This window comes from Arvicanthis niloticus, chromosome 15 (assembly GCF_011762505.2).
Source record: "Arvicanthis niloticus isolate mArvNil1 chromosome 15, mArvNil1.pat.X, whole genome shotgun sequence".
Taxonomy (NCBI): domain Eukaryota; kingdom Metazoa; phylum Chordata; class Mammalia; order Rodentia; family Muridae; genus Arvicanthis; species Arvicanthis niloticus.
The window spans coordinates 32,493,491-32,521,490 of NC_047672.1; the positions used below are offsets into that span (position 1 = coordinate 32,493,491).

At 44.8% G+C, this 28,000-nt stretch overlaps 1 protein-coding gene and 1 long non-coding RNA gene across 2 annotated transcripts; one reads left to right on the forward strand and one right to left on the reverse strand.

Annotated features, from left to right (window-relative positions):
- The first annotated feature begins 9 nt into the window (after positions 1-9).
- On the forward strand, positions 10-9,351 carry LOC143434549 (uncharacterized). The gene is made up of 2 exons (XR_013104137.1): positions 10-4,155; positions 7,673-9,351. It is a non-coding gene; the product is annotated as an uncharacterized LOC143434549 (long non-coding RNA).
- Positions 4,804-27,989, reverse strand: Cpa4 (carboxypeptidase A4). Its single transcript, XM_034519086.2, has 11 exons — positions 27,910-27,989; positions 22,512-22,593; positions 21,970-22,104; positions 20,494-20,589; positions 16,755-16,856; positions 15,441-15,545; positions 14,762-14,872; positions 13,416-13,506; positions 11,889-12,088; positions 11,231-11,315; positions 4,804-6,493 (listed from the first exon to the last, which is right to left on the reverse strand). The coding sequence occupies exons 1-11, from the start codon at positions 27,975-27,977 to the stop codon at positions 6,306-6,308; spliced, it is 1,263 nt and encodes a 420-aa protein (XP_034374977.1). The 5' UTR covers positions 27,978-27,989; the 3' UTR covers positions 4,804-6,305.
- Between the last annotated feature and the right edge of the window lie 11 nt (positions 27,990-28,000).

The window sequence follows — 28,000 nt, forward strand, 5'->3', positions numbered from 1 at the left end:
GATTCACTTTCTGCATTAAATGAATAGATTGCCCAGCTGCACCACAGTACCCCCCAGATATCCTAGAGGAGAGGAAAAACCCAACCTGTGTTCCCTTGATGGCCCCCCAATACACCTGGAGCTTTATTTCAAATACACAAAACAGCTGGTGTTCATGATTTAAGACTCAAGGCAAACAGCAGAGGGAATTTATTTTACAAGCTGCCTGGGTTGGCAAAATTCCAGACTTCATCAAACAGAAAGATAAGGATGATGGCAGTGATAATGATGGAAAGATGCTGCCTCACTGTCTTTGTAAAGAAACATAAGAGGCGTGGCCTCCATAGGAAGTTCCAGAGAGGCAACAGGCCCTCAGCTTGACCCAGAACAGATTTAGAGCAGAGCCTTCCCAGGACCTGTAAAACTCAAGAGATGACACCATATGCTTGCCAGAGCTGTGCTGGAAGTTAGACCTCAGAAGATTCCAGGCAATGGTACTGTGTTTGAATCTAGAGGATGCTGTATCTATATAAAACAAACAAACAACAAAAAAACAGTATTTTAAAACCCAACAATACTACATGTGACTTTGGATTCAACTGTGCTTTGATGTAAACTATTGAGGTCTTCGCTTTCAGTGTCATACGCCTCAAACAAGCAAGACTCCATTTAGAGAAAATGCCAGTGACTTCCTTTAGAGATGAGGTTCTACCAGCTGGTGAGAGGAATTACAGTAACACATACTAAACACTCCTACAGCCACAGAAGCTGTGACATACTATGAAATACTTCATTAGGTCTCTCAATTCACTTGTTATTGCTCATCCTAACACTCACCAGTCACACTTTAAAGACAAAAAATCAGGCATGATGGTGCACACATGTAATCCCTGCACTTGAAAGGCAGAGGCAGGTTGAACCAACCTGGTCTACCTAGCAAGTTGCAGACCAGCAAGGGCTACATAGTGAGACCTTGTCTCAAAACAAAACCCAAACACAACCCAAACCCAAACCCAAACCCAAACCCAAAAACAAAAACAAAAACAAACACAGCTTGGCATAGCTTAAAAGTGGAACACTTGTGGAACAGATTCAGGGTCCTGGATTTATCTCCAGCACCTCATCCCTAAATATAAGAATGAGAAATTGAGGTTCCCTGAGAGTACATCACGGTGCAAGGTCACACAGCTAAAGGAGCTGGGCCATTCTGACGCTCCTCATCTTCCATGACCATAAGACTGAAATAAATACTAGAGTGCCTCGGTGACTGCAGTTCAGTGAATGGATCAATCTCAAGCTGGCGACACAGGTACCTGCAAATTCCACCCCAGCCGCAGACTGCTGTTCTTAATCAGTGATTCCACAAACATCATCTTTTGGTCCCAAGAGAACAAGGAATAAAAACCCGGAGATAGTTCAGAGTCCTGACCCCACCAACACACATACACACAGACTGAAGAAAACTCAGGCCTGGGAGACGGCTTAGTCTGTAGAGTGACTTCCATACAAGTATAAGTACCTGAATTTGGTCTGTAGAACCCCACCTCCACCCCCCAACTCCAGAGCCAACAGCAAGTGCTTATGACCACAGTGCTGGGGGGAGGTAGAGGCAAATGTATCCCTGGGGGAATCACTGGCTAGCCAGCCTAGCTGAATTGGCAAGCTCCAGACCGATGAGAGCTTCTGTCTCAAAAAACTCAGTGGACAGAAAAATAGCTCAGCAGGAAAGGCCATTTACTCCCAGGCTTGATAACCTGAGTTCAATCCCCAGGAACCCCTTCCTGTAAAATGTCCTCTGACCTACACACACACACACACACCTGAGGTTGTCGGCTAGCCTTGACACACATGTGTGTACTTGGTATGTGAGCACACACCAAGAGAGCCATGGCTGATGAATTAGCCCCTCTCTACTCTCATTGCTACCTTTAGGAGTGGGAACCCTCATGGACATTTGGCTTGCTGGGATGCAGAGGCCTTTCTGATTTAAATGCTTTCCAGAAATTTTAGCTGTATCTGTGCAGGTTTATGATAGTTTAGATTTCCTTTTTTCTGTGGAGTTTTCATTTAGAAAACAGAACATATTAATTATTCATCTAAGACAAGAAACATGCAGCCCTTGAGACATTTCCCTCCATAAACTGTAGAAAATTAAATCTTACTCCCCTTGTTCACGTGGCTTAGGGAAGAAGACAAAGAATAATGTTAAGAATAATTTTAAACAAATGTCCAAATGCTATCTCCTCTTGTTTCTCTAGCCTAGAGAGGTCCATTATCATCCATCACTGTCCTTAAAGCAGCCTGTCGTATTTATTTATTATTGTTTACCCAAATGAACTTCTTACTTTCGCCGTTAACACAGGTCTTCCTGTCCTTTTGTCTACAAGTTTCCAGGCAGGAAGAGACTTTTGTTCTCCTTTGCTGTTACAATACCCCATCTGAAACCGTCACTAGCGCAATAAATTCATGACACACGTGAGCATTTTTAAATTAAAATTCCTATCTTTATACATATCTTTTAAAATGGATCCAGGTCTACAGAAAAAGATTTATCATACGCCTTAGTGAATGGCATTCTCATCAACGACGGGGCTTATCTGAGGCCCTGCACTTCCTCCTGCCTCTCTGACTGTGATAATCACCATCTGGAGTCCTGCGTTCGCTTCCGGTTGTCTTGAGCCATCCCCCTGGAAGCAGAGCCTGCAGCCAGTTTTCTGTGAGTGATGCCTTGAGAGGCTGATCTCCAGAGACCAGCAAAGGGCGCTTAGCAAAGATGACTTGCCGAATCTGTGTTCAACCGGCCTCATCTTCACCCTCGGGACATTGATGCCCAAGTATTGGCCCCACCTTGAAGCAAAGAATCAACTATTTGTACCCTTGAACCAGAGAGTCATGAACTACATTGGAGAGAAAAGATAAAGAAAAAAAACATAGCTTCCTAACTGAGGCAGACCTTATTTGGTCCATATCAAGCCTTGGGAATAAGAATGGGAGTAAGACTTGGACCAGCCAGGTGGCTCTGTGGGTAAAGGCACTTGCTACCAAGCCTCAGAACCAGAACCCATATGGTTGAAGGAGAGAATTGACTCCTGAAAGTTGTGCTCTGACTTGCATGAATGAACAGAGAGAGAGAGAGAGAGAGAGAGAGAGAGAGAGAGAGAGAGAGAGAATATGAGAGAATAAATGTGGTATTTTGTTTTTTAAGAAAAAAGAAAGGAGGTGAGATTTGAACTGTGAACAGAGAACACCCATAGCAGCTAAGGGGTCAGTGCATTTTACAAGGAAGGAGGGTTGGGGTAGGTCAGCTATGTCTTCTTTCCCTTAAATAATTTTATCAAGATGTACATGTCTTCCTTATACATGTATACACTGTGTGTGTATGTCTGTGTGTCCGTGTGTATATGTGTATGGGTATGCTATTTTAATTCTCAAAAAAAAATCATAGTAAATTTTGATTGACGCACACTATTTCAGCATGTGGGCATAGCATGCTTTACGTATCAGTGTCAACAGTGATGATGTTCTTTCAAGTTATTTCCAGGCCTTCACTGTGATGAGCAGTGCCTCTGCGACTGTTCCTGCCTAAATCTCCCATCGAATCTCTCAGGTTTGCTTCTGGGATGGAAGTAGCTGGATCACAAGCTATAAGCTTCAGGAGATAGTGATGTAATGTTTTCCACATTAGTGGTTTTACTAATTCATCTGTCCACTAAGGGTGTGTAAGAGAGCCTTCCTTTCACATCCATTCCAGTGTTTCCATTTTTGTTAACTGAAGGAGCAGAGAGTGGCCTCCTTGCTCTGATGCCCTCAGTCACCCATCATCTTTTCAAACATACGTTTGTCAGACATATGTCCCTCCTCTTGCACGATACGCTTATATGCTTATATATGCTCTAATAGCTCGCCTAATTTCCCCACAGGGTTATTTGGGTTCTTACTAATATGCAGGTCTGCATACATTCTTTGTTGTTTAGATTATGAATGTTGTGAATCTCTTATAACTTGCTTTGCTGTGTCTCTTAAAGAACTAATGTTCTAGGTTTTATTCTAGTCACACGTACCATTATTTTTTTTTTTCTTCTATGGCTCTTCATGCCCTGCTTAAGAAATCCCTGAAGGATCTGAAGGGAAAATCTCAATCTGAAGGCAGTGGCCAGAAATGGAGCTAGGTCACAGGTGAGTCACAGAGGCAAGCATTGTGGTGACTACAAAGATGTCGCATTTGTAGCAGCCCTTACTACCCAACACAAGTGACCAGCTGGCAGGTGTGTTCTGGTTATAGAAGTAGACATATCATTCTATTAGAGCTGGGTGCCATTAAAAATTCTAATCATAGACTGTAATTAACTTTCCTTGCTCCGACGCCTGCTCACTAAGCAACCTTCTGATTATAATTTGGCTGCCCATGTATCTTGCCTACAGGGAGAGAATGTACTGAGAATATACTGTTTAGCTGACGTGAGGCTCCAATCCATTAAACAGTTACATGCCATGATGTAAATTAATAAATTCGTATTCTGATTTTATCATCGGCCTCATCTGGGCTCCAAAGGCGTGAGTCAGCATCCCCGGGTCTAATCAACACGGAAGCTCTGAATATCAAGCTTCAGGGGTAAAAACTAAGGAAGTAGAGCCAGCCAGAGTGAATCACCAAGGTAACGTTGCCCCAGAGGCCCCTCAGCCTGATGAAATAGGCTTTCGTACATGTCATTCGATAGGGACAGAGATTAAAATTTACTTTTGACATTATAAAGAGCTGCATATTCAAGACTGTGGCTCAGTTCTATTCAGGTAAAAGCAAAGAATAAAAGATGATCATGAGACTCATATTGAATATTTATTAGCTTATGAGGACACACCAGATGCTCCCCAAATCCTAGGCAGAAGGTTAAGATTTATAGACATGATTGAAAACAGAAAAGAAAAGCCAAAAAAAAAAAAAACCCACAAAAAAAAAAAAACAACAACAACAACAAAAAAAAAAACCCAAAAACCACAACACAAACAGGGCAGATGCTTTGTGCTAAGGAGTGAACAGGAAGTGCCTAGCCAATGATGAAGTCTTGTTCCAGGTAGGTACTCAGGGTCCAGGATGCAAAATTGGTGACATTAAACATAGGAGGAAAGAAACCCGGAGACTGAAACACAGGGTACACCAGAGCCCAAGCTGGAACGTGTTGAGGCCCTGAGATTATCCAGGCTATAGGGATGATTTAGGAGCTGTGGGGTGAGGTCAAAATCTTTGAAGTGAGTTCAAAAGGCAGAGTGGTGGCAAGGCCAATGGGACAGATGGTGTTAATCTGTCCCTGCAATCTAGTCCCATTTCCCCATGACCCCTGTGAACATCACCTACAGTATAATTAACTGACCCCTTTGAGGAGCCAAGTAACACCAAATATAAAGAGAAGAGGGTTAAAAGGGGGGAAGGGCAGGTATCATCTGAACACTGAGCCTTGTAATGGGCAAGAGCTTGACTGTGTACTCAAGCCAATAGGAAAGAATTAAGATGAGCCAGGTATGGCGATATACATCTTTAATTCCTTTAATGTATGCTGAAGGCAGAGCCAGGCAGATCTCTGTAAGCTCAAGGCCAGCATGGTCTATATAGCAAGTTCCAGGGTAGTCATGGCTACATAAAAAGATCCTGTCTCAATAATGATGAAGAAGAAGAAGGAGGAGGAGGAGGAGGAGGAGGAGGAGGAGGAGGAGGAGGAGTAGGAGGAGCAGAAGAAGAACTGGAGTAAGAGGAACAAGCAGAGTAGTAAGAGCTACGATGGTGGTCTAATAGGATTTGTTCCTCAAAAAAAAAGTGTGTTCCTGAGCTGCATACCACTACTGTGAAGACTGGGGGTGAGGTGGGGGGTATCACAGGAGTACAGTTTGACCCCAGGAGCGTCAGGCTAGCATGGGCAAAATAGTAAGACCCTGTCTAAAAGAAAAAAGAGAGAACTGTCTGAAGGAGAAATTACAGAGTTTTAAAGACAAGCATTAGTCTCCCTACCTGAGGCTACATGTAGAGACTAGAGAACCATCAAAGTTCTAAAAGTGAGGTAGACATCTGCTACCTGGAAGTAATGACCTTGAATGTGGCCTGCCTAACCAGCTGCCTAAGTAGAGGCATACCAAGGCTCAGTAGAGCAGCAGGGCCAAGCACTAGAGCCAGGAAGTGTCCCTCACATGTTCACTACCAGGATGTGTGATCTCTGTGCAGCAATGCTGAAGAGGAGCCATCTGAGTTCTCTGCTGACCCAGAAGACTCTGACCTATTCGTGAAGAACTGTTCTTTAACGGTGGTGGCTTAAGGGTAAAATATGAGAGTTCTTTGACTAGTAGAGGTTGTCCCGAACATGCTCCATGATGGCCTTCAACCCTAGCCAGGTCTCCTCCGCAGTGGGGATGATCTGGTTGGCTGGCAAGAGGAAGCCATAGTGCCCAGTGTCTCTCAGCTCAAATGTGAAAGCATACTTGATGCCGTTGTCGTATGCCCAGTCGACACTGCTCCCACTAGCTGGATCTGTAAGTCAGAAGAAGACACCATTGAAGCCTACTTCAATTCAAGAATTCCTCTAGGTTCCCATGGAAAAAGGGTGAGAGCCCAGCCTGGATGGACTTCCTTGGAGTCCGGAGTTCTTTCAAAGTCATCAAGCCCTGAGACATATGTTCTAAAGGCACACTGGCTTCATCTCCATCCATATGTCTCAGGTCATCTCATACTAAAATTTTAAATCCTCATTCCCAAAGGCAGGGGAGATGGTTCAGTGGGCAAACTGCTTGCATTTCAAGCTTGAGTAGTAGAGTTCAGACCCCTAGAATCCACAGAATGTTGATTAGGCATGGTGGCTCACTTGTGATGGCAAGATATAGGAAGCAGAGTCAGGGTATCCTTGGAGCAAGCTGCCTAGCTAGGCTAGCTGCATAGGCAAAGAGACCCAGCTTCAATAAAGTGGAAAGTAATAGAAAAAGATAGTAAATTTCTCTGCATCCATGTTCATATACATGTAAATATTAAACATGCATAAATACAAATTATATATATATATATATATATATATATATATATATATATATAGAGAGAGAGAGAGAGAGAGAGAGAGAGAGGCCAAAAAAAATGGAATCTCATTCCTATCTTGTCACTAAATCACTGCAGTCCTCCAGGAAACTCAAATCTATCTTCTTAATGACAGAGTGAGGCAGGTACCCCCTCTCTAGTGCCAGTGACCCCTGTCCCCTTAAAATGGTGCCCTATGTCATCTTCTTTTAGATAGAAATAAAGCTGGCTTCATACCCAGAGTTAACAGGATTCTGAAGAAAGAAGTTATCATGAGAGTCTTTGTCTTCAGGTCACTGGGTCTGGGGAAAACCAGCTGCCACTGATGTAAGGGCACCCAGAAAGCCCAGTGTAGAAATGCATGGGCTGGGTAAAGAAATGCAACCTCCTGACGGGAATCAACATTAATTCACCAGGCCTCAGAGCAAGCTGCCTCACCAGCAGACCACCCAGCCCTGAGGTCTGCTTGATTGCAATCTGGGAATGCAGCTTAACTATGACCTTCTGCAAGACCCTGTCCCAGACTCATTCCCATAAGATGGTCTTAAATTCCTGACTCACACAGGGTAAGAAAAGAAATGTTTATCATGTTGAGCTGAGAGGTTCTAACTTAGTTTTGTTTGCTTTTTTTTTTTTTCTACACAGCAAGAGATAACTGATACACAGAGGAAAAGGAAGCACATTCCTTGGGACTTCCCTTTGCCAGAAGACTTGAAAGAGATAAGACATCTATTTTTCTGCTTCTTCCCAAACTGCCAGAGCAGGAACTGGCCTCCAACTGTCACTAATAAAATAATGACAATAGCAGATATTCTTTTTGTTTTCAGCATCTGCCATGAGCTAGTTGTTATATCCAACACTTTACACCCATTGATAGCATCATCTTGGAAATCCAGTGATGGTGATGACTGCCCTTAGTTTACAGACGGGAAAGTCCAGGCTCAGCCTGGGTAAAGCAGCTGAGGAAATGCAGACAGAAAAGGGTAAAGCTGGAATTTAAGCCCACATCCTTTTAAGTGATCTATCCAGTCTACTTGAGGTCCATCTGGTGGATTAACGCATCTGATAACTGTAAGCCCAGGCCCCTCCTTTCCCTTATTCCTGAGAACCATTTCTCATGAACGTGTGTGTGACTTTTCTAGAGATACAGCTTCCACAGAGATTGCCTGTTCCCAAGGGAATGGAATGGGCTCTGCCCTGCTCTCAGAAGTCTTTATGTGATCCCCATAGTCTTTCTATCCTGAGAAATTACTCCAGCAAAAAAGAAAAAAGAAAACCAACCCCAATACCTAGGGTGTCCAGTTGTTCTTTACAGGATAAACTCAAGTACTTCATAACACACTGAAGATACTGGAAGCAGGCACAAAGGATACTGCTTGGTATTCAAAGCTGATCAAGTTCATAAACTTGTCTAATTCTTTGCTCAATGTGCACCTACTCTTGCTTGTATGTATACACATTCATGTGGGGTACATGTGAACACATGTGTGTGCAGATGAATGAGTGTACATATGCATGTGAGATCAAAGGTCAGTCTCAGATGCTGGTTCTCAGTGCTGTCTACCTTATAGTTAGAGACAGGGTCTCCCACTGGCCTGGGACTCACCAGCTGGGCTAAGCTGCCTCCATCCCCTTAGTGCTACCTTAAATGTGGACAGCACAGTGCCTGGCTTATTTATATGGGTTTGAGGGATTGAACTTAGGTGTTGGTGTTTGCACAGCAAGCCCTCTCCTAACCAAGCTATCTCCTAGATCTTTTATAACACACACAGACACACACACACACACACACTTAACACCATTCTACACATTCTATTTTTCAATTAGTTGAGAAACAGATTGAAGATCATTCCCTATTAGCACATATTGATCCACTGTATTCACTTAAGGGAAGCTTAATACTTCCCTGTATGAACGCACCAATTGTATTTTTGTCTAGCCGTCTCTTAATGGGAATTTTAGATGCTTACCAGACTTTTGTGGTGATAAATAACATTGTCACAAACATCCTTAAAACCCATGATTTATCCTAGTCAGATGAGTCTAAGAACTTGCTAGATCAGACGCCCCTAGTAAATCAGAAGCAGTAAAAGAGAAAATGGATGAGTTGCAAGAGTTGGCTCAAAGGCAGAAAACACGGCCATGACCGTCTGACAGGAGGAAGGAGCCACAGGACTGTAAAGAGCAGACAAAGCAGGAAGAAGAGGTGGGTGGCAGGGAACAAACAGATGAGCATGACAGAGCTGTGTGAGAACACTACCATGCAGCTCTCGTTTTCTATACTAACTTTTAAAAGCATTAAAAAAAAAAAAAAAAAAAAAAAAGACACAAGATTTAAAGCAGCCAAGTGGGGCAGGGCTAGTTAGCAGAAGGACTTTAGACATATCAGGTCCTCAGGGTGTAATAATTCATCTTCAGAAAACCACTCAATTGTGTGTGGAAGGGCATGTGTGCACTGAACTCTCTTTCCTGTGCTCTTTTTAAGAAAGTAAGAAAGTGTGAACTACTTTTATCTCAAATGGTGACTCCAAGGAAAGGGACAGACGTCAACCATGGATAGAGCACATGCCAGAGCCCCTGGGTTAGACAGACTTTTAAGATACAAAAATTGACTGCTCTTTCAGAAAGCAATGGAGGCCAAGAAGACCTAAAAAGGATGTAGAATGTTCTTGAAAGATAGGAAGTTTTATGGCTCTGAGACACTCTTGGGGGAGCTTCCCTCCTGAGAGAGGCATCTGGTGAGTATCCCTTGACTGGACACAGCTTATGCTGGGGAAAAGAATGTGTTTGATGTAGGAGAACAAGGCCTTATTTAAACTGATGTTTCACCCAAAAGCAGGGACCCTGGTGACCCACAAAGACCTCCTCAAGGGGTTCCTAGCCCCAGTAAGTCTCTCTTAGTCAGTGGCTCACTTCTGACTGATTAAGCAGAGGGTGGAGAAAGTCTCCAGATGTGTCCTCTAAAGAGTCCTCATTTAACAACACTAATAGCAATAAACTATGAATAATTAATGGAATTGTTGCTGCAATTAGCAAGACAAACACCAGCATCATGCTAACTGCGTTATGTTGCTCTGTAGCTACACAGCCAGAAATGAGTATGCCCAGAGCCGAGGCAAAGGTACCGTGGTTGCTATAGAGAAGGCACTGTAGAGGGACACACTCCCTGATGAGGGAACAGAATTCTACTTCCCATGTTGACACGTTTCCCATTTAGCCAGAGTTGTACGGTATAATATTTCCCATCACTTGAAGACAGACTCCTAAAATAAGATAACTGGCAAGATGCCAACAGAAATTCAGTAAAATGCTCAGATGGAACCAAAACAAATATGTCCTTCAAATAAGGCTGTGGGTAACAAGCTCTGAGGCCAGGTTTGGATTTGGAGACTTGGTAGGGTTCTCTCTCTCTCTCTCTCTCTCTCTCTCTCTCTCTCTCTCTCAGATACTAGTCCTAGTTAGAGGGCTCCCTTCCACTAAGCTACGTCTAACACCCGTTATCTCTGCCATCCATCTCCCAACACAAATCTGGGAGTTTCCTCTGAAAAATGAACAGATACCTGCAGAAACAACTCAAGCATAAGATCCTAGATCTGGATTCGTAGCATTCACAAACACACACACACACACACAGAGAGAGAGAGAGAGAGAGAGAGAGAGAGAGAGAGAGAGAGAGAGAGAGAGAGAGAGGTCAGGCAATCAGATCTCTGGTACCTGCCAGCCAGCCAGCCTAGCCAATCAGTGAGAGATCTGGTCTCAAAAAAAAAAAAAAAAAAAGATAACATGGAAAACAGAGATTAGACACCCAACGTTGACCCCTAGCTTCCATATGCATATGTGTGCACACACACATACATGCAGACAGAAACAGACACATACATACACACACATGGAGGAGAGGCTTTGATAACTTTTTGATAAACCATGCCAGAAGCCTTAATACAAATGAGAATCGTAGTCTCCCAGCTGACAGGTCCTAACTCATCAAGGGTACATGATAAACGTGAGAGGAGTGATGACGATGACGGAGATGGTGCCTACAGCAGCCATTTGTCACAAAGTCTTGACATGGATTTCGGTCTGCGACTAACCACTGAGACAATCAGATGATAACACAGAAAAAGAAAGCTCCCATCTCTCCTACCCTAGCTCAAGTTTCCTCCCAAGCTGCATTCTAAATAGCTTACGCCCAGTGATACTCACAGACGGTGCTGCAAGTCGGTCCCACTCGGTACTTAGTGCCCGAGAGAGAAGCCAGGGCTTTGGCTGCAATCCTTGCCACATCATCCTGGGAAGGGAGGGTGGAGATGAATAGAGATCAGTGAACACTCTGAGGTTCTAAACTCTGTCTGGAAGGGCTTCGTGCAAGCTTTCAGAAAACCCGGAGATCGACTTGCCAACCCCGCAGGATTACCGAGATATTTTAAGGGGAGGTGGGGGTGGGGGGTGATGTCTTGTTCAGGAACATGACAGAAGGCCAAATATGTTCAAGAGAAAAGCATTGAATAGAGAACCAACTCTGGTCCATATCTACCCATGAATTGGGGGGTGAAGGGCTTCTTCAATCCATAGACTTTTGTACTGGTGGTGTCCCAGCTGACCAGCATGGAGGCATAGGCTTGTAGCTATCCTGAAGATAGCAGCCCTATATTTACTAGACCATCTATAGGTGCCTGCCCTATTCCAGGGGTGAGTCATGGGCTGTGACAGAACCCCCAGGCTACAACCTATACCCTCTAACTTCTCCATTGACCATGGTACTCAAGCACCCATGCTTGCCCTCTAAAGCTATAGATCAGCCACCTTAGCCGTGCCAACATCAAAGCAGGTTGGCAGCAGGAAGAAGGCCTCCATCACTTACCAGCTCCTCGGCATCTGGGGCCTTCTTGACTGTGTACCCATAGGGATACATCAGCAGCTGTGAGTAGCTATGCAGGTCAATGAAGCATTTGAAGTTCCCGTGCTTTTGAATAAAATCCACCACCGATTTCACCTCCACCTCAGAATTGGGGTGGGGGCCATGGTACACTTCAGAGCAAGGGTTATCACTGGCCCCCTCTCCTGTGGAGGGGGGACTGATCAGTAACAAGTAACCCACAGGTTAAGAAGACAGAAATGAGCAACCCTCAACACAAGCGGGCTCATTGCAGGTACAGATTCTGAGGGGACAGAGAGGGAGTGAAGAGGAAAAGTATTGGGGCTTTTTTAAGTGGATAGAGTTGACCCCATATTGTGCTAATAGCAGTTGTCATAAATAATTAATGTCACACTCAAGAACAAGTTGTAATTAATAAGTGTTCTTGATAATTAATATGAATACCAATAAATAATGAAAATGACTCCATTTATTGTGGTGTCAACTTATTCTCTTGGTTCAGGTCTTAATGGCCAACTACTGCCAAAATAATCTATTGTGGTTTTTAGAAATCTCTTGATTATTTTTTAACAGGTAGATGGACTGCTTTCTGCATTGTTCACAGTGAAGCATGCCTTGGTGTGTGACTTTGTGTGTGTGTGTGCATATGTGTGTGTGTGTGTATGTGTGTATGTGCATGTGTATGTGTGTGTGTGTGTGTGTTAGTAGGATAGAACTACTTGATTTAAAAGTGGAAGGTGAGTTTATTTGGTAATTTTTATCAGCCATGCAATACTAAGATTATCTCTTAAATTTCAAGAACAAAAATCCATTCAATGGGAATGAAGAAGAGGATACACGGACAATCGTTGGTTCTTTTGTGGGGATGGATGGAACTCAGGGTCCAGGTCACCTAACTCACGCTCACCTTCCATGGCTGCTAGCTGCTGGTTCATACTAACAGAAGGGTAGCTGCTGGGATGTAAGCTTTGCTGCGGGCCCTTGCCTGCTAGAGTAACAGTACTAACGGCTCTGTTGACTTGACATCAGGAACCCTTCTACCCAGCTACAGCTTGAGCAGACAAAGCTGGAATGGCCAGGCCTAAGGAAGGGCCTTGGATTAACGCATCAAAAAAGTGAGTGATTTTTTTTTTTAATCATTAGTGTAGGAGCTGAGAGGGCAGCTAAGTAGTGGAGTACTTGCCTAGAATGCATAAGGACTCACCTCAATAAATAAATTAAATAAATAAATACTTAGAATTAACATAATCATAATCACAATGCAAAGACTGTCTGGCCCTCTGTTTTCTCAGGAGGACGAGGATTACTGCCTCATTCTCTTTCAAAGTTACAACAATAAGACTTAAAAACAGAACAGAACACAGAGACACAGAGAGCCTGAGGCATGTCCTGGAGTCTTTCAGAGAATGGGAAGACAAAACTAGTATGGAAACAGGCTTCCTATTCCACACTGCTGGTATGTGGACAGGTTCATCCAATGCTGATGGGATTTGAAACCAGCCCCCCACCTACCTGCAAAGCTAGAATTCCAGTTTCTGTTCGGATCAGCTCCAATACAGCGGCTTCCCGGGTTCCGGGACCGCGTCTTCCTCCATAATCGGTTCTGAAAAAACCACCAACCACCCAAGGGTGTGTTAAGATACAGTGAAGTTTCTCTCAGTGCAAAGATCACAGTAAATGGGCTGAGCTACATATGGCCCTCACTTGGGGGTGCTGGGGGTGGCAGGGAATGGTACATCCAGACCCCAGTCTTTACTGCTTGGGCAGTCTGCTTTTACCCTTCACAGGAGATGATGCATCCTTCTGGCTTTAAAAAAGGGATTTTGAGTCAAGCATGGTGACACACACCTTTAATCATAACACCTGAGGTGGCAGAGGCAGGAAGATCTCTGTGAGTTTGAAACCCACCTGCTCACATAGCTCCAAGCCAGTCAAAAATACAGACATAGTAAGACTCTGTCTTTAAAAAAAAAAAAAGTGACTCCCCCAAAGTGCCCTAATGAGATGAGAACTTTCTATACACGAACCAAGCTGGTCCCATCTGAATGCCTTGACTAATTACTGGCTCATGCAGAAGTCAAAGCAATGTCCACTGAAAATCACCCATGCCACAGACACGCACTGGGCTGATTGTTGTCTAAGACAGTCACCTGAATTCAATCACACTCTCAACCAGGGAATAAGGAAACAAATTAAATCGTACAACAAAGAAGCTATCAGCCAGACGCAGAATGTGAGACATTATACAGGAAATTACTTAGTTTCTCCAACAAATGAATGACATTTTAAAAGGATGTGTTTGGGGTGCTTCTGAATGAATAAAGACTGCCGAGACCCAGCCACAGGTGCAGTGCACAGACCTTATTAGATTCTGGCTTCGACAAATTGACTCCTAGGAGACAGTTTTAAAATAATGGGGAGTGTTAGAGGATATTACAGAACTTCCATTAGTTTTCAAAGGTGACAGTGGTGACCGGCTTTGGATATTTTTTTCATTATTATCATCATCAGCTAGAGATGCATACTAAGGTTGTTGTAGATGAAATAACATGATGTCTGGGATTTGCTTTATAATATGTCAAGAAAATAAATCGTGTCGGAGAGAGAAAGATGAATAGAAGATAGGTAAAATGCTGAAAATTGTTCAAGACCCACAATAGAGAGTTCCTAAGACTATTCTCTCTAAAAACAATAATATATTCCCTGGCGATTCTCAGCTCAGAGGATAACTAGAAAAGAAAAATCCCAAGGGAGCTTCTAACATGCATGTTAGTGGAAACGGGCTCCAGGGGCACCAGCAAAATATGGAATCTACCCGGGGAATTCAGTCCAGGCCCTGGCCATTCAGAATTACTCACTTTGCTTTGTGTGTACACGTATCCATCAGGATTGGCCACAGGCAACAAGAAAATATCCACTTTCTCCAAGATGGAGGTGACAGCTGGGTCCTTTTGATAATCAGTCACAATCTAAGCAGAGACAATGTGCTTGTTAGCCACACCATGGTGGGATAGGTCTAACCCGGTGTTTCCCTGAGATACCACCCCTGACCCGGGCCCTCTGAAAAGCCCTCTAAGTCCCTCAGAGCCAGGGGACAAGATTGCATGACAATATCAACTACAAGTAGTTGAGTGAGGGGGGTGGCTTTGTTCATGCCTTCCACAGACACTACTACCCTTCCCTCCCAGCACAGCCTCAAAACAGTCTCTTAATGGAACTTGGAGGCAATCTGAGAACCCAGAAGACCTGCGGGGCTTGGAAGTGAGTTTGGTGCTGAGGCTCTGATCCCTTTTGCAGGGCCCACAGAGACTGAGTCTCAAGCCCACCTATGAAGCACCTTAGCTTGCTCATTAACACTGTTACTTAACCACAATGGGGTGACCTTACACTATTTACTTCTCCCATCTGCAAAGGTCCCAGCCTACCAGGTCTGTGCCAAGCACCTCGTACCTCATCCCCTGGGCCCAGCTACATGGGATGCTGCAGTCCCCCACCCCAGGCCCACTAGAATCCTTGATGAATTCCAGGCGACATGACCTTCCTCGCTGTCCAGATGGCTGTGGCCTGTGAGATCCACTCACGGGCATGGATGCCTGCATTCAGCCAAATGGCTGGCCTCTTCTTGCCTCCTCCCGTGCTGAACTGCAGAAGGGAAAAGGGTCCAGAAAATGACCTGCCAGTCCATGTCTCTCCTCACTTCTCCTCTCCCCAGCCTGCTCCTATTCATTTAATTCATTTAAGATAATTCAGAGACCAAATGTTCCTAAGGGCACCATCTATTTATCGCGCTTATCCGTGACCGGGGAGCTTAATTGGCCGGCTGAAGCTCTGGGCAGCCCAAAGCTCTCCAGCTTTGGGAGTAATGGGAAGGAGACACAATTGGTGTTGTGGGTCAGAATGCTAGTGTGATTAGAAATAATAGTGTGTCTCTTGAAAGTTCTCAAATGGTTTCCCAACAGAGAGACACGCGGGTACGTGAACCAGACTGTTCTGCTTGTGTAATAAATGGATCCGGTTTTAAATTATGAAGGAGAGGGCCTCACTATAGCTCTTTGTAAAAGGCAGTAATGAATTCTGCTTCCTACCTTCACCATAGCATTGGGGCTCCATGGGTCAGAGTGTGGTGCTAATGAAGCCAGGGTCTCTATCAGATGGGCAAATAATCTAAATGTAATTATTTTAAAGGAACCAAGCTCAGCAGTATGGTTCCCCTTCTGCTCGTTATTTGCTATAAAACCTGGCTTCTGTGAAACTAAGGGTCTGGCAAATTCTTAACACCACCAGTTGTTCCGTGGTTTTTATGCCCAAATTCCTTCCTATGTGTTCAGCTGGATTACTTACGTAATTTATGTCATTGTCCTAGCTCTCTGCTTCCTTTGCCAGGACAGACTTGAATGTGTTAGAAATAGCTGGAAATTGGGCTCCATGCGCCCAGCAACTCCAGAATGGGCTTAAAAATTACATTTACCTTAATGTAAGCATGCCATACTCTTTTTCCAAGAAGAGGCCCTAAAAGCAGAACAGTCTGTCCTAAGCTGCTAGGTGGGAATGAAGACCGACTGTGGGCCTCTGAGTCTCAAGGAATACTAACGGCCTTTCTTTTGATCCTTCCAATCGAAACACAGACTGGGATATGCTCTTCCTAACAGCGCTGGGGTAGATAAGAGCAGGGATTCCGTCAGATCAAAATATCTGATTAAGCAAAGACGACTCCGAGCTATGATCTCCTCCTTAGAATCAAGGGTTCTAAAAAGCCGCTTAGCATTAGAGACCAAGGTTTGAGTCCCAGAAACTCAGATCTAGAAATTCGTGTGCCGTCAGGATACTTGGAAGGGCCTTGGCCTCCCTCACCTTTAGAACATACATGGGCCGCTTTTCAAATGTCTCTCCGATCTTCACTCTGCTTGCCAGCTCAGGAAAGTCTGTGGCAATACTGTCCATCTCGTGGTAAATCTGAAGGGTGGAAAAGCAAACCAAAGACACTTCATTTTTTTTTTTTTAATTTTTTTGAGCTAGGGTGTTCCTAGGTAGTGCATACTGGTCCTGAGCTTGGAATCTTCCCACCTCACTTTTCCAAAAGCTAGGCTAGCAGGCTAGTGCTACTGTACCCAACCCAGTGACATTTGAAAGTTCTGTTCCATCATGAGTTGGGTATCTGTGAACTTTATCTTGTCAGTGTTAAGTTTCTTCTGAGACCCTGACCTTGGAGTTGGCCACACTGTCAGCAGGGAACTGTATGAACAGCTGCTTTCTGCAGTTTTCTAGAAGATAGCAGGTTTTAATTGTGTGTAAAATTATAGTCCACTTGAGTAAAGCAGAGGGACTGAAACAGATATTACTCCAAAGTATGATTCTTTGGCTTGTTTTGGTTTTTGGTTTTTGGAGACAGGGTTTCTCTGTGTAGCCTTGCCTGTCTTGGAACTCACTCTGTAGACCAGGTTAGTCTTGTACTCTCAGAGATCTGCCTGTCTCTGCCTCCTGAGTCCTGGGCTTAAAGGCATGTGCCACCACTGCCCAATAGCAACATATGATTCTTTGCATTATCTTGGACTGGATCATCACGATAGGCCTGCTTACTGAGGCTCTGGACAGCAGGGTTTGCCAAATTGTTCTCCCCCAGCAAACAAAACAAAACAAAATCCACAGTATGTGTATCTCCATGTAATCAATACATTGTATATAATATAAAATAAGAAAAGAAACCATATGTGATAATACCGTTAATCCCAGTCCTTGAGTGGGAGAGAGAGTTAGATCTCTGAGTTTGAGGCTAACCTGGTCTACAGAGTGAGTTCCAGGATAGCCAGGGTAATATAAAGAAACCCTGTCTCCAAAAACCAGAAAGAAAAGAGAAATATATAAATGGTTGCATTAATAAATGCAAAAAGAGTATTAGGGAAATGGCTCAGTAAATTAAATGTTTGCCATTCAAGACAATCTGAGTCCAGAGCCTCAGAAACCACATAGAAAGCTAAGTGTGCTGGTTTGCACCTGTAACTCTAGTGATGGGGAGCAGAGATAGGAAGGTCCCTGCGGTTCACTGGTTCAGTGAGAGCCCCTGTCTCAAAAAATAATCAGTAAATTAAGTGGAGAATGGCAGAGGAATAGAATGGTCATTTAACATACAAGGGACTTAGAAGGTTGGGTGTGTAATTCAGTTAATAGAACACTACTAAGCATTCATGAGCTGCTGGGTTCAATCCCCAGGACCCCATAAACCAAGGGTGGTAGTTCACACCTGTAACCCCAGCACTCAGAAGGTAGAGGTAGAAGGATCATAAGTTCCAGGTCATCCTCAACTACATGGAGAGTCAGAGGCCGTGCTAATATACTACATAAAACTTTGTCTCAAAATAAAGGGGGGGGGGAAACCTCTTGAAAATTCCCCCAACCCATGGACTCTAAAGACTGAAGAAAAGCAGAGTAGATACCTTGGGCCATGAGAAAAAGAGAGTAGCTTACAAAAAGTTAAAACAAGCTGGGGGGTGGGGGGGAGACCTGCCTTTAATCCCAGCACTCACGAGGCAGAAGCAGGTAGTTCTATGTGAACTCAAGGCCAACCTGCCCTACATACCAAATTCTAGAACAACCATAGTAAGACCTGCTAAAGAAAAGAAAGAAAGAAAGAGAGAGAGAGAGAAAGAGAAAGGAAGAAGGAGAGGAGAGGAGAGGAGAGGAGAGGAGAGGAGAGGAGAGGAGAGGAGAGGAGAGGAGAGGAGAGGAGAGGAGAGGAGAGGAGAGAGGAAGAGAAGAGGAGAGGAAGAGAAGAGGAGGAGAGGAGGAGGAGAAGAAAGAGAAGAAGAAAAGAGGAGAGGAGAGGAGAGGAGAGGAGAGGAGAGGAGAGGAGAGGAGAGGAGAGGAGAGGAGAGGAGAGGAGAGGAGAAGAGAAGAGAAGAGAAGAGAAGAGAAGAGAAGAGAAGAGAAGAGAAGAGAAGAGAAGAGAGCCAGGCAACCAGCCAGGCTGGGTGGGGCCTTTGATTGGCAGGTAAGAGCACTTGCTACCAAACCTGACAACATGGGTTCTGAGTTTGATTCCTGGCACTCATACAGTGGGAGGAGAAAATTGTCTTCTTGACTTCCACATTAGCACCATGGCACATGCACACCTACACACGGATAGATGATAGATAGATAGATAGATAGATAGATAGATAGATAGATAGATAGATAGATGATAGATAGATAGATAGATAGATAGATAGACAGACAGACAGAGAGACAGACAGAAACTTTGTTTTTAAAAACCTCCAAGCTGTACCATGTGCCAACCATCATCACACAAAGGACCTGAAACCAGAAGCCCTGGCAGAAACAAATGTAGAATTCCCACTGAAGATCTAAAAAGCCTGCATAGTTATAGCTATTTAATGTTGGTTTTAGGAAGGACACCAAATAAGCTGGCCAGGAGAGAAAAGGCACAGACAGCAACAGGCCTCTAGAAGCAAAAGCTAGCAGGAGGTCTCTCTCCAAGGAGCACCCAAGTCAGTGAGAACAGAAGCTAGCAGATGCAAAAGTGAGACAGGTAAGGTAAGTAGATGGCCTCTCTTGGTCCCTGGGTGACATTTGTAACTGGTTAGCTCAGCTGGGGAGGGCTCCACGTTAATGAGGCTAAGGTTACGGGTTTGATCCCTGTGTTGGCCGAGTTCTGCTTTCATCCATGGCCCGAGACTGAACTGAACGCCTAGCTTTACCCAGCTGTTTTGCAGATGTATGTCACTGGTCACAGAAGGATCAAGGGGCAGTGCAGTTGGAAGTGTACACAGTTAGCAAAGCTACTGACAATTAAGGGAAAGAAGTAGAAATAGTTGGCCAGCCTTTGAACTAATCCCTCCTCTAGAAGAAAAACAACTTAAAGTCTACGTCTCTTGAAAAATTTGCCAGGAACACGATGTTTGCACGTAAGGAACAGCATGTATTAAGGTAGAGGAGGGAGAATAGTCATTTTGACTTGAGAGGGAGGTCCCAAGCTAGTGGAGTCTGCAAACTAATGAAAGAGACGCTTGGGACATAAGAGACTTGCATCGTGAACTGGGCTGTTCCGTTCTGTGGTCCCTTCTGATTTCTCAAGTTCCAGTATCATATGAAATGATTCAGCTCCAAGTTTTTTGTTTGGAAGTTTGGCCTACCTTGAAAGCCATCTGTATAAAGTGGTTTCTAACTCCACACAGCACCAAATTGCATTGTGGAACAAATATACGTTATGAGAAGTCATGATAAATGAGTGGAAATATTTGGTTAACCTTGGAAATAACCGCCCGTCTGCTTGCCTGGAGTAAATGGCATTTTACTCTGAGCTAGGGATTCTGATGGGGGAGAAGGTTGAATTACAAGGCCTGGAAAAGCTGCCATTATATCCTGGTTTGCTTTAGAGAGTTGCTGGAACAAGGTTTCTACAGGGGAAACTGCAGCTGTGTTTCTCAGGCATTTGGATGTTGGTGGGGGTTAAGCAACCAGTGGGGAAGGAGTTAGAGCAGACATGTTTTAGCTCCTCTGTGAAGTGATACCACACTGAAGATAGGATGTGAGGAGAGAGATTCCAAAATTCAGGAAGCAGACAATGTCGGCCTTGAACCCGCTTGGAAACACTTACAGCCTCCAGGGAATGGTAGGATCCATAGTTGAAGTCACCACTCCGCTCTCTCCCTTCATTGTATTGCATTTCTTCATCTTCGATATCTAAGAGGGCCTATAAAAATAAACTAATCAGATACAGCAACACGGTGAAGGGACCCCTGGAGATCTAACTCATCTGGCTAGATGGGCCAGCCACGATGGAGGCATCCTCAGCATAACAAGCAACACAAATGTCCAAGGTCTAAAGGGGGCCAGAGCACTTAAATTACAGATGCCAAAAATGACAATTCGAAACAATTCAAAAGGGGTTTGTATTAATTCTGTGGGGTAGGACAATGGAATTACCTGTGCTAACTTCTGCTTACAGTCTTTATTCCCTAACATTCTTAGTTCTAGCAAAACTTTTCAGGACACAAAACTAGTGCAATGTTCACACTCAGTAGAGAGTTGTGTGTGTTGATCATCACAGTGTGACACAATTAAAAATAATAATAAACCATCATGCCTTTCATTTAAGAAAGGGGGGTCAGATAGATAGATAGATAGATAACTTTACATTTGATATCTGATTTACATTATTTCATTCAAACCCCTCTTCCTCCGTAGAAGTAACATGCTTTTCTACAGTATGAAATCTCTACAGTTTCTATAGTATGGAATCTCTATACATTTCTGTAGTATGAAATCTCTAGACATTGGCTTGCATGCATCTGCCATCCAGCGCATCTGAAACACACAGCTTAGGAAAGCACTGAGAAACAAAGAAATTCTTATTACCACTCATACTTTGAAGGTTCCTGGCAGATGTCTGTGACATGTGAGGATGATTAATAAACTCACAGCTGCTCACACCATCAGGAAAATCCCGGGCCAAATCACCAATTAGTCCAGAACCCACCTCAGTGAGGGAGAGGGTGTGAGCCAGAGATGCTGTCCTGCTGTTCAATGGAGGTCTGTGGGGCTGGATGGCAATGTTCCCTCTGCTGGGAGCTGTGGGTGACAGTCCCCCTTCCTCAAAAGATACCTCTCCTGATTAGTTAGTTCCCAATAGCCCACACAGACACTCTTGCCTTCTAACTTCAAATACAAAAGGAGGGCGAATGATTAACCACTGAAGAATCTGTGATGTGCCAGCTACTGTTTGATGCATTTTGTATAGTTGATAGAAGCAGTGCCTTGATAAACAGTTGAAATACTAATCATTATCACCATTTAAGCAGTGATGAAATGAAGGCTCATAGAAGCAGCAAACGCCTGCCCAAGGACACACACTAGTGGTTAGCAAAGTCAAGACTCAGATACAGATCGGTAGCCACCTATCTGTATAACACACTCTTCCTGAAGCAGGTTATTACGCTCTGCTTCCATCTGTCTCCGTTTCTTCACTTGGGAGCTGAAAAGGTTGACACCAGACATTTTTAAATCTCCCAGGCCCAATCAGATTAGTACCTTAGTCTCAGGCGAGACTAGTGGGAGTCCCTGGCCTACCCACCTGTAGGTCCTCAATTGTCACTGAGTAGTCTAAACCCTGGGACTTCAGGAAGGACTTGACTGGCAGCAAGCTAACAGAAGGGACAAGAATATCCACAGGCCGATCAAAAGTGGAGGGATATTTCCAGACATTGAGCTGAGGAGAGCAGAGACACAATCAAGTTAAAAGACAGTTCGGGTAAAACATGAAACGAGCTCCCGTTCTTTAGAACCACTGTCAAAAGCCAGGATGATCCCTGAGTCTTGCCCAAGGGCAAACATCGCCCATTTCACAGACATAGCTGGTCAGATCTGCCCAGCAATCAGTCCCTGGTAACGTTCAAGGAACAGCAAGGACTACTGAGGTAGGTAGTAGCCCCGCGGCTCAGGCCTCCCATCTAATAGAGCTACAGAATTGAGTTCCACCAGCCCCCTCTCTTGCACCCCCTCTTGCTCGTGTGAATGACTTGTTGACTAAGACTCCATTATGAATAGAAAACTTGCAGGGAATCTGTTCCCCCTCAAACTCAGAATATTCAAGAGGACCACCTTAGAACCACATACCTTAAAGTGGTCCGAATTCACTAGCTCAGTCAGTTTTCTGATCTCGTCTCCATTTCTGACATTAATCCTAAAAACTTGGTCCCTGGAGAAGGGGAGGGAGTAGGGAGAAGAAGACAATGGTGAGCTTTCTGCTGGCAAGTAGACCCCCAAGCCCACTGTCCCAGACAGAGCTGGATAGAATGAAAGGAAATGGTCTAGTCTTTGGTTACAACGTATAGCCATTAAAAACAAGACTGTGTGGCAAAGATGAAAAAGTGCTTATGTATAACTTTGAGGGGATATTAAGTAAAAAAGCAGGACACAGAGCTGTACGTATGCCATGATTACGAGTATGGAAAAAGCAGATGGTCTGGAAGCAAAACAGACAACGGAGATAAAATAGTTGCTGCCAGTGCTCGTTTGGGTCGTGGGATTATAGATGGCTTTACTTTTTCCCCCTCTTGTATCTGTTTTTTGTAATGTGGTCGTATTACTTTATAATGAAAAACATATATTTTTGCAGAAAGGAATGTCCCTGAGTTAGGCTCCAGGCTAACTCAAGACATAAGAAACACTTCTTCACTGTCAAATACAAAGGCTGAAACCCTGCCGGAACTTTCATGCCGGGAAGAGCTGGGAACTTTTGGGAACAGACCCTCTTATCCTGGTAAGGTCAGGATGAGAGTGCTAACTATTCTTCCCAGCCACACACTTGTGCTTTACAATGTAACTGAATGTGGACGACTGTACGAGGCTCAATCTGAGACTCATGACTGCCCACCGGGACCTGAGAATGCCCAGAAGAGGCCTGCCGGTGGCAGCCCCTCCTTTGTCGTTTGTCCTGCAATTGTTTTGCATGTATCTTTCAGCTTCTGCAGCGTTGGCGGGGGAAGAGGCCCCCAAGTCCTGCGTGGGTGGGAGAAGGCTATGACTGAAAAGCATTCTTTGAGCTCTCAGCTCACTCAGAACCAGCGGAGCCATTAGGCGTTGCTAGGAGACGGCCCAAATGAATCCGCACTCGACTCTGTCACGTGCGTCATCCCTTTGACGTGAGTGAATGCCGGAGGAGCTGCTGGAGAGGCATGTGGGCTGAAGGACCTGTTGACAGAGTAAATGGCTCTGTCACAGGGAGCTAAATGTGGGGCTCACGTGGAGGCTCCTCACCAGAAAACCGGTTCAATCTGGATGGACTTCCACAGTTTCACTTGGTTCTAGAAAGTTCTGGGAAGACCTAAACCAGGCCCCAAAAAGACAAGGCCCACTGCCCAGAGCTATTCTCAGCACAGGTGACTGGACTGGATAAGAACCCAGGGCCCTAGACGCACATCTTTTCTCCCTAGCCTTCCCACTAGGGTCCTTGAGGTAGGCAGCTAACAGCCTCCCGTGAAGCCCAGGGAAGGCCCTAGAGGAGATGTGACTTGGCAAGTCCTCATTGAACTACTATGGTTTAGATATGCCTTGAACATGCTCCATGAGTTCAGGCCCTGGAAGTTTCCAGTTGAAAGGCTGCATTCAAAGGTAGGAGGCTTTAAGAGGAGGGGTTTAGTGGGTCCTTGGAAGTTGTTTTCTAGAGTCAGTTCCTATGAAAGTTTAAAAGATGTCACCCGAGTCTCTCTGACATCTGTCTTATATGAGCCCCACGTCTCCCTCACACATGCTTTCTCCATAGTGCCATATACAGAAGCCCTCACCAAAGGCAGATTAAACGGGGCCTTCCAAAGCTGTGAATAAAATAAATATCTTTTTTTTTTTCTGGATATGTTACCCAGTGTAATGGTTAATTGTAATTGTTAACCTGACAGGACTTAAAATTACCTAGGAGACAAGCCTCTGGGCACACTTGTGAGGAACTGTATAGTCTAGGTGAGAACAGTCAACCTAAAAGAGGGTGGCCTCACCCAGTGGGCTTGAATAAAAATAGGAATGTATCTAGGCACACGTATGCCTCTATGCCTTCAAAGGATATAGTGTGACCAGCCGCTTCAAGTCTCTCCTACCATGATGTTCCATTGTGATGGACATTGTTCTTAAACTGTGAGACAAAACAAGCCCCTTCTCTCTTAAATTACTTGTGTCAGGGTATTTTAGCATACAGCAGCAGAAAAAGAAAAGTAACACACCCAACTTCAAGTATTTTGTTATAGCAACAGAAATTTGACTAATACATAACCCACTGGGTATGCAAAGAGCTGAATTACAGCCCGGAGATGGTGGGGTGTCAAACTGTCATTTCTGTCACAGACAAGGGACCCTGAAGAGGATTTGGTGGAGGGTAAACCATTCTAAGGACACAGAGCAGTTTGACAAATGTATGCTCTGTAACCACCTGTCCCTAACACTCCATTGTCTTTACAATGAGCATGTTGGAGCCAGAGACAGTTTAGCTGTTAAGAGCATGCATTGCCCTTGCAAAGGACCCAAGTTATGTTCTCAGGACCCATGTTGGCTGGCTCACAACTGCTTGTAACTCCAGTTCCAGGGGATCCAATGCCTCTAGTCTCCTTGGGCACCTGTGCTCACATGCGCGCGCGCGCACACACACACACACACACACACACACACACACACACACCAATAAAAATAGTAAAAACATTATTTTTTCAATAAGTGTGCTAGAAAGATTGACATCTTGGGTGGAAAAAATCAGGCCTTTGCAAAATAACACTGGCTAGAGGAGTCACAGAGAGGGAGTGGGGATGGAGAAGGAACAGGACAGGAGGACCAATGAAGAACTCTGGAATACGAAGAGCTACAAAATGTGCATGTGCCCATTCCTTTCCCCAACATGGTGCTGTTACAACAGAACTTCCAAGCACAGCTCATAACCACGGAGCACAGTGACTTTACTGGCCCTGGAAAGGATTAAGTTCACAGTCCTTTCTATCATATCCTAATCAGCCAAGCTACACAGGTCAAAGACTCAACATCTTTACCTTTGCACGTAGCGTTCCCTCTCCCAGTCCTTAAGTGCCAGGCAGTCTCCCACCTGATCTTTATGACAAGTTCATGTCACTCTTGAAGCTTCCCCTAACAAAGCCAGACACAATAGCACTAAAAATGAGCAGCAATGGTCAGGTAGACTAGGATCTACCATTAATTACTACTGTGAACGTTAGCACAGTGGTGCCTTAAAGCAGAGTAGGTGCCGGACTCGGAACAATCTTCCTCTTGTCTTCATTGACCTTATCTCTACTTGGAAAATATCTTCCCCAGCCCATGACCACGCAGATGGCTGAGCACACCCCATCTGCACTAGCTGGGATTCCATTCAAAGACCTCAACCTCGAGCTCTTTCTGGAGATAGAAAATTGTCCTGGGTGAGAGGGAGGAAAGGTTTGGATTTGCAGGTACTTGTCTGCCCCTCCTGCTCTCAATGGATATGTTAACAGCTCCCCTGGCTCTCTCCCAGTACACCAAGATGCCTTTAGCATTATGATTGGTGACGTCTGTTCGCTCATCCTCACACCTGTCTCATACTCAGGACAATCAATAATTGCTCTGATGACTAAGCTTCTATCCCTCCCCCTAGTACCAGAAAGACAGCCAAGTGGTCAGTTCTCTGTACCACTCACCACATTCCTACCCAGGCTTAGCAGCTATGATTGATAGCATTGAGAGATGCCCCGAGAAACCCTGGGAGGCTTGCCGGCTACGACTGGCAGACAACTACAACCAGTTCTGCAACTGCCTCCTGTTCTCTGCCCGCCCAGCACCTCCATGTATCCTGGCTGTTGCCTCACCCTTAAAACATCTGAAGACAAGGACAGATGATACCAGCAGAACAAGAGAGACCAGGGAACTAGGAGAACAAGTTGAAGGGCATAAGATGGAATGGTGGGAAAATACCACCAGCCTTGTGTCCGTTAGCCAGTCTCCAGCCTGGTTTCCCAACCATTCAGAGGCCAAAGGCCAGGTCCCCTGTGCCCTCTATATTCACTGAACTGGGTGACCAGGACATGGATCCCAGCAAAGATTCTTCAACCTTTACTGAGTTGCCCTCTATGAGGTAAGAACAGACTTGGAGATGGCACGGCACTGTTCATTAAAACCATTTGTAATCCCCTCCCTCACACAGCCCTTTGAGTGCACAGGTCCTGCAGCAAATACTCTGGGACCCAGCCCCACTGTTTCGGCGAAGGTGCCCACTGTATCACAAGACAGGTCTGTATCCTGAAAAATAGAGATTTTTCAGCCAAATGGATAGCTGCAGTGGGAGCCTGACAGCTCCATGCGTCAGCCCACACAGCAGCAAGTGTAGTTATGACACACCTACCGCTGAGCTGCCTGCGGAAAAATCTTCCTCCCTGGCCACCTGCTACGCCTAACCCCCTCAAGCTATTTGGCAGCGGAGACAGGTAGGAACCATCATCCCCATAAAAATTACTCCACCTCATGTAAGTAATTGCCTCAATAAACAATCCTCGAGTCCCTTAAACCAGACAACACAGCAGAGAATAAACTCGCACATACAGGTAGACCTGTGAGATAAAGGATTCCATTTGATTGACTTGAGTTACAGAAAAAGGGTACGAGCTTTGCACTCAGCATTCCAGCATCCGTGCTTACTGGCTGAGTAGCTTTGGGCAGGTTCCTTGACCTTTTTAAGGCTGTTTGTTTTTTTGTTTTTTTTTTTTTCATGTTTAAATTAAGGAAAATAGCACCTTTGCCTGACAGAGCTGTTACATGATCCACAAGACAAGGCACAGGAAAGCTCTTTGCAAAAGGCAAAATGTTATGCAGTGATGGGTTGTTCTATTACAGTCTTCTACCATGGTACCAGAGCATCCCTTTCATCTCCCCTGCCTCTCTGACTTCCTGTCTTTCACTAACTCCATAGTGTCTTTGTGGAACATGTGGAGCTGACGCGCGCGCACGCGCGCGCGCGCGCGCGCACACACAAACACACACACACACACACACACACACACGCTCACACAGAGTCCCGGGGTACAGTTCCATAGCTGTAGCCAGGCAGGACCTATTGAATCTCCTTGTTCCAAAAGCCTGTGGAATGCACCAGCTATACATAGGTTTCACCACTGATAGAGAATATCTGTCCCCAAAGCCTGAGAACCCAGATTTTCCTTTAAACCTGGCAGAAACTGGCAAAGCCTTTCTGACCATTCTTCCTAATTAATGGTGTAGGAAATACTTGGGACTGACCTTAGGAAAAAAAAAGAGGAAGAAGATGTAGAATTAGCCAGAGATTAAGGAGCTAGGGAGGGTCCGTGGAGGCCACTAGCTTTGATTTCACAGAAGTCAGGTTTCAGAGAGAAATAGCTGGTCCAGGACACTGAGACAGAGCAGATATAAATGCCCAGTCCTTCCCCTAAGCCCTACCACCTAAAGTAGAATCACTCCATTTGGCTCCCAAGTTGGTGAAATAACTACATGACAATAAAGTTCAAAGGGAACTCACCCAAAGAATTTGTCTCGGCCACAGATGCCTGCCCCAATAAGGGCCCCAAAGAACAGTAACCACTTCATGTCTCAAGGGTGTCAGTCACACA

Excerpts from the sequence above, each read along its gene's own strand:
- Cpa4 (XM_034519086.2), bottom strand. The coding sequence starts at position 27,977 with ATGAAGTGGTTACTGTTCTTTGGGGCCCTTATTGGGGCAGGCATCTGT. Across the intron at positions 14,873-15,440 it reads CCATCTGGACAGCGAGGAAG|ATTGTGACTGATTATCAAAA; the intron begins GTCATGTCGCCT and ends GTCTCTGCTTAG. Across the intron at positions 13,507-14,761 it reads ACGTGTACACACAAAGCAAA|AACCGATTATGGAGGAAGAC; the intron begins GTGAGTAATTCT and ends TGGTTTTTTCAG.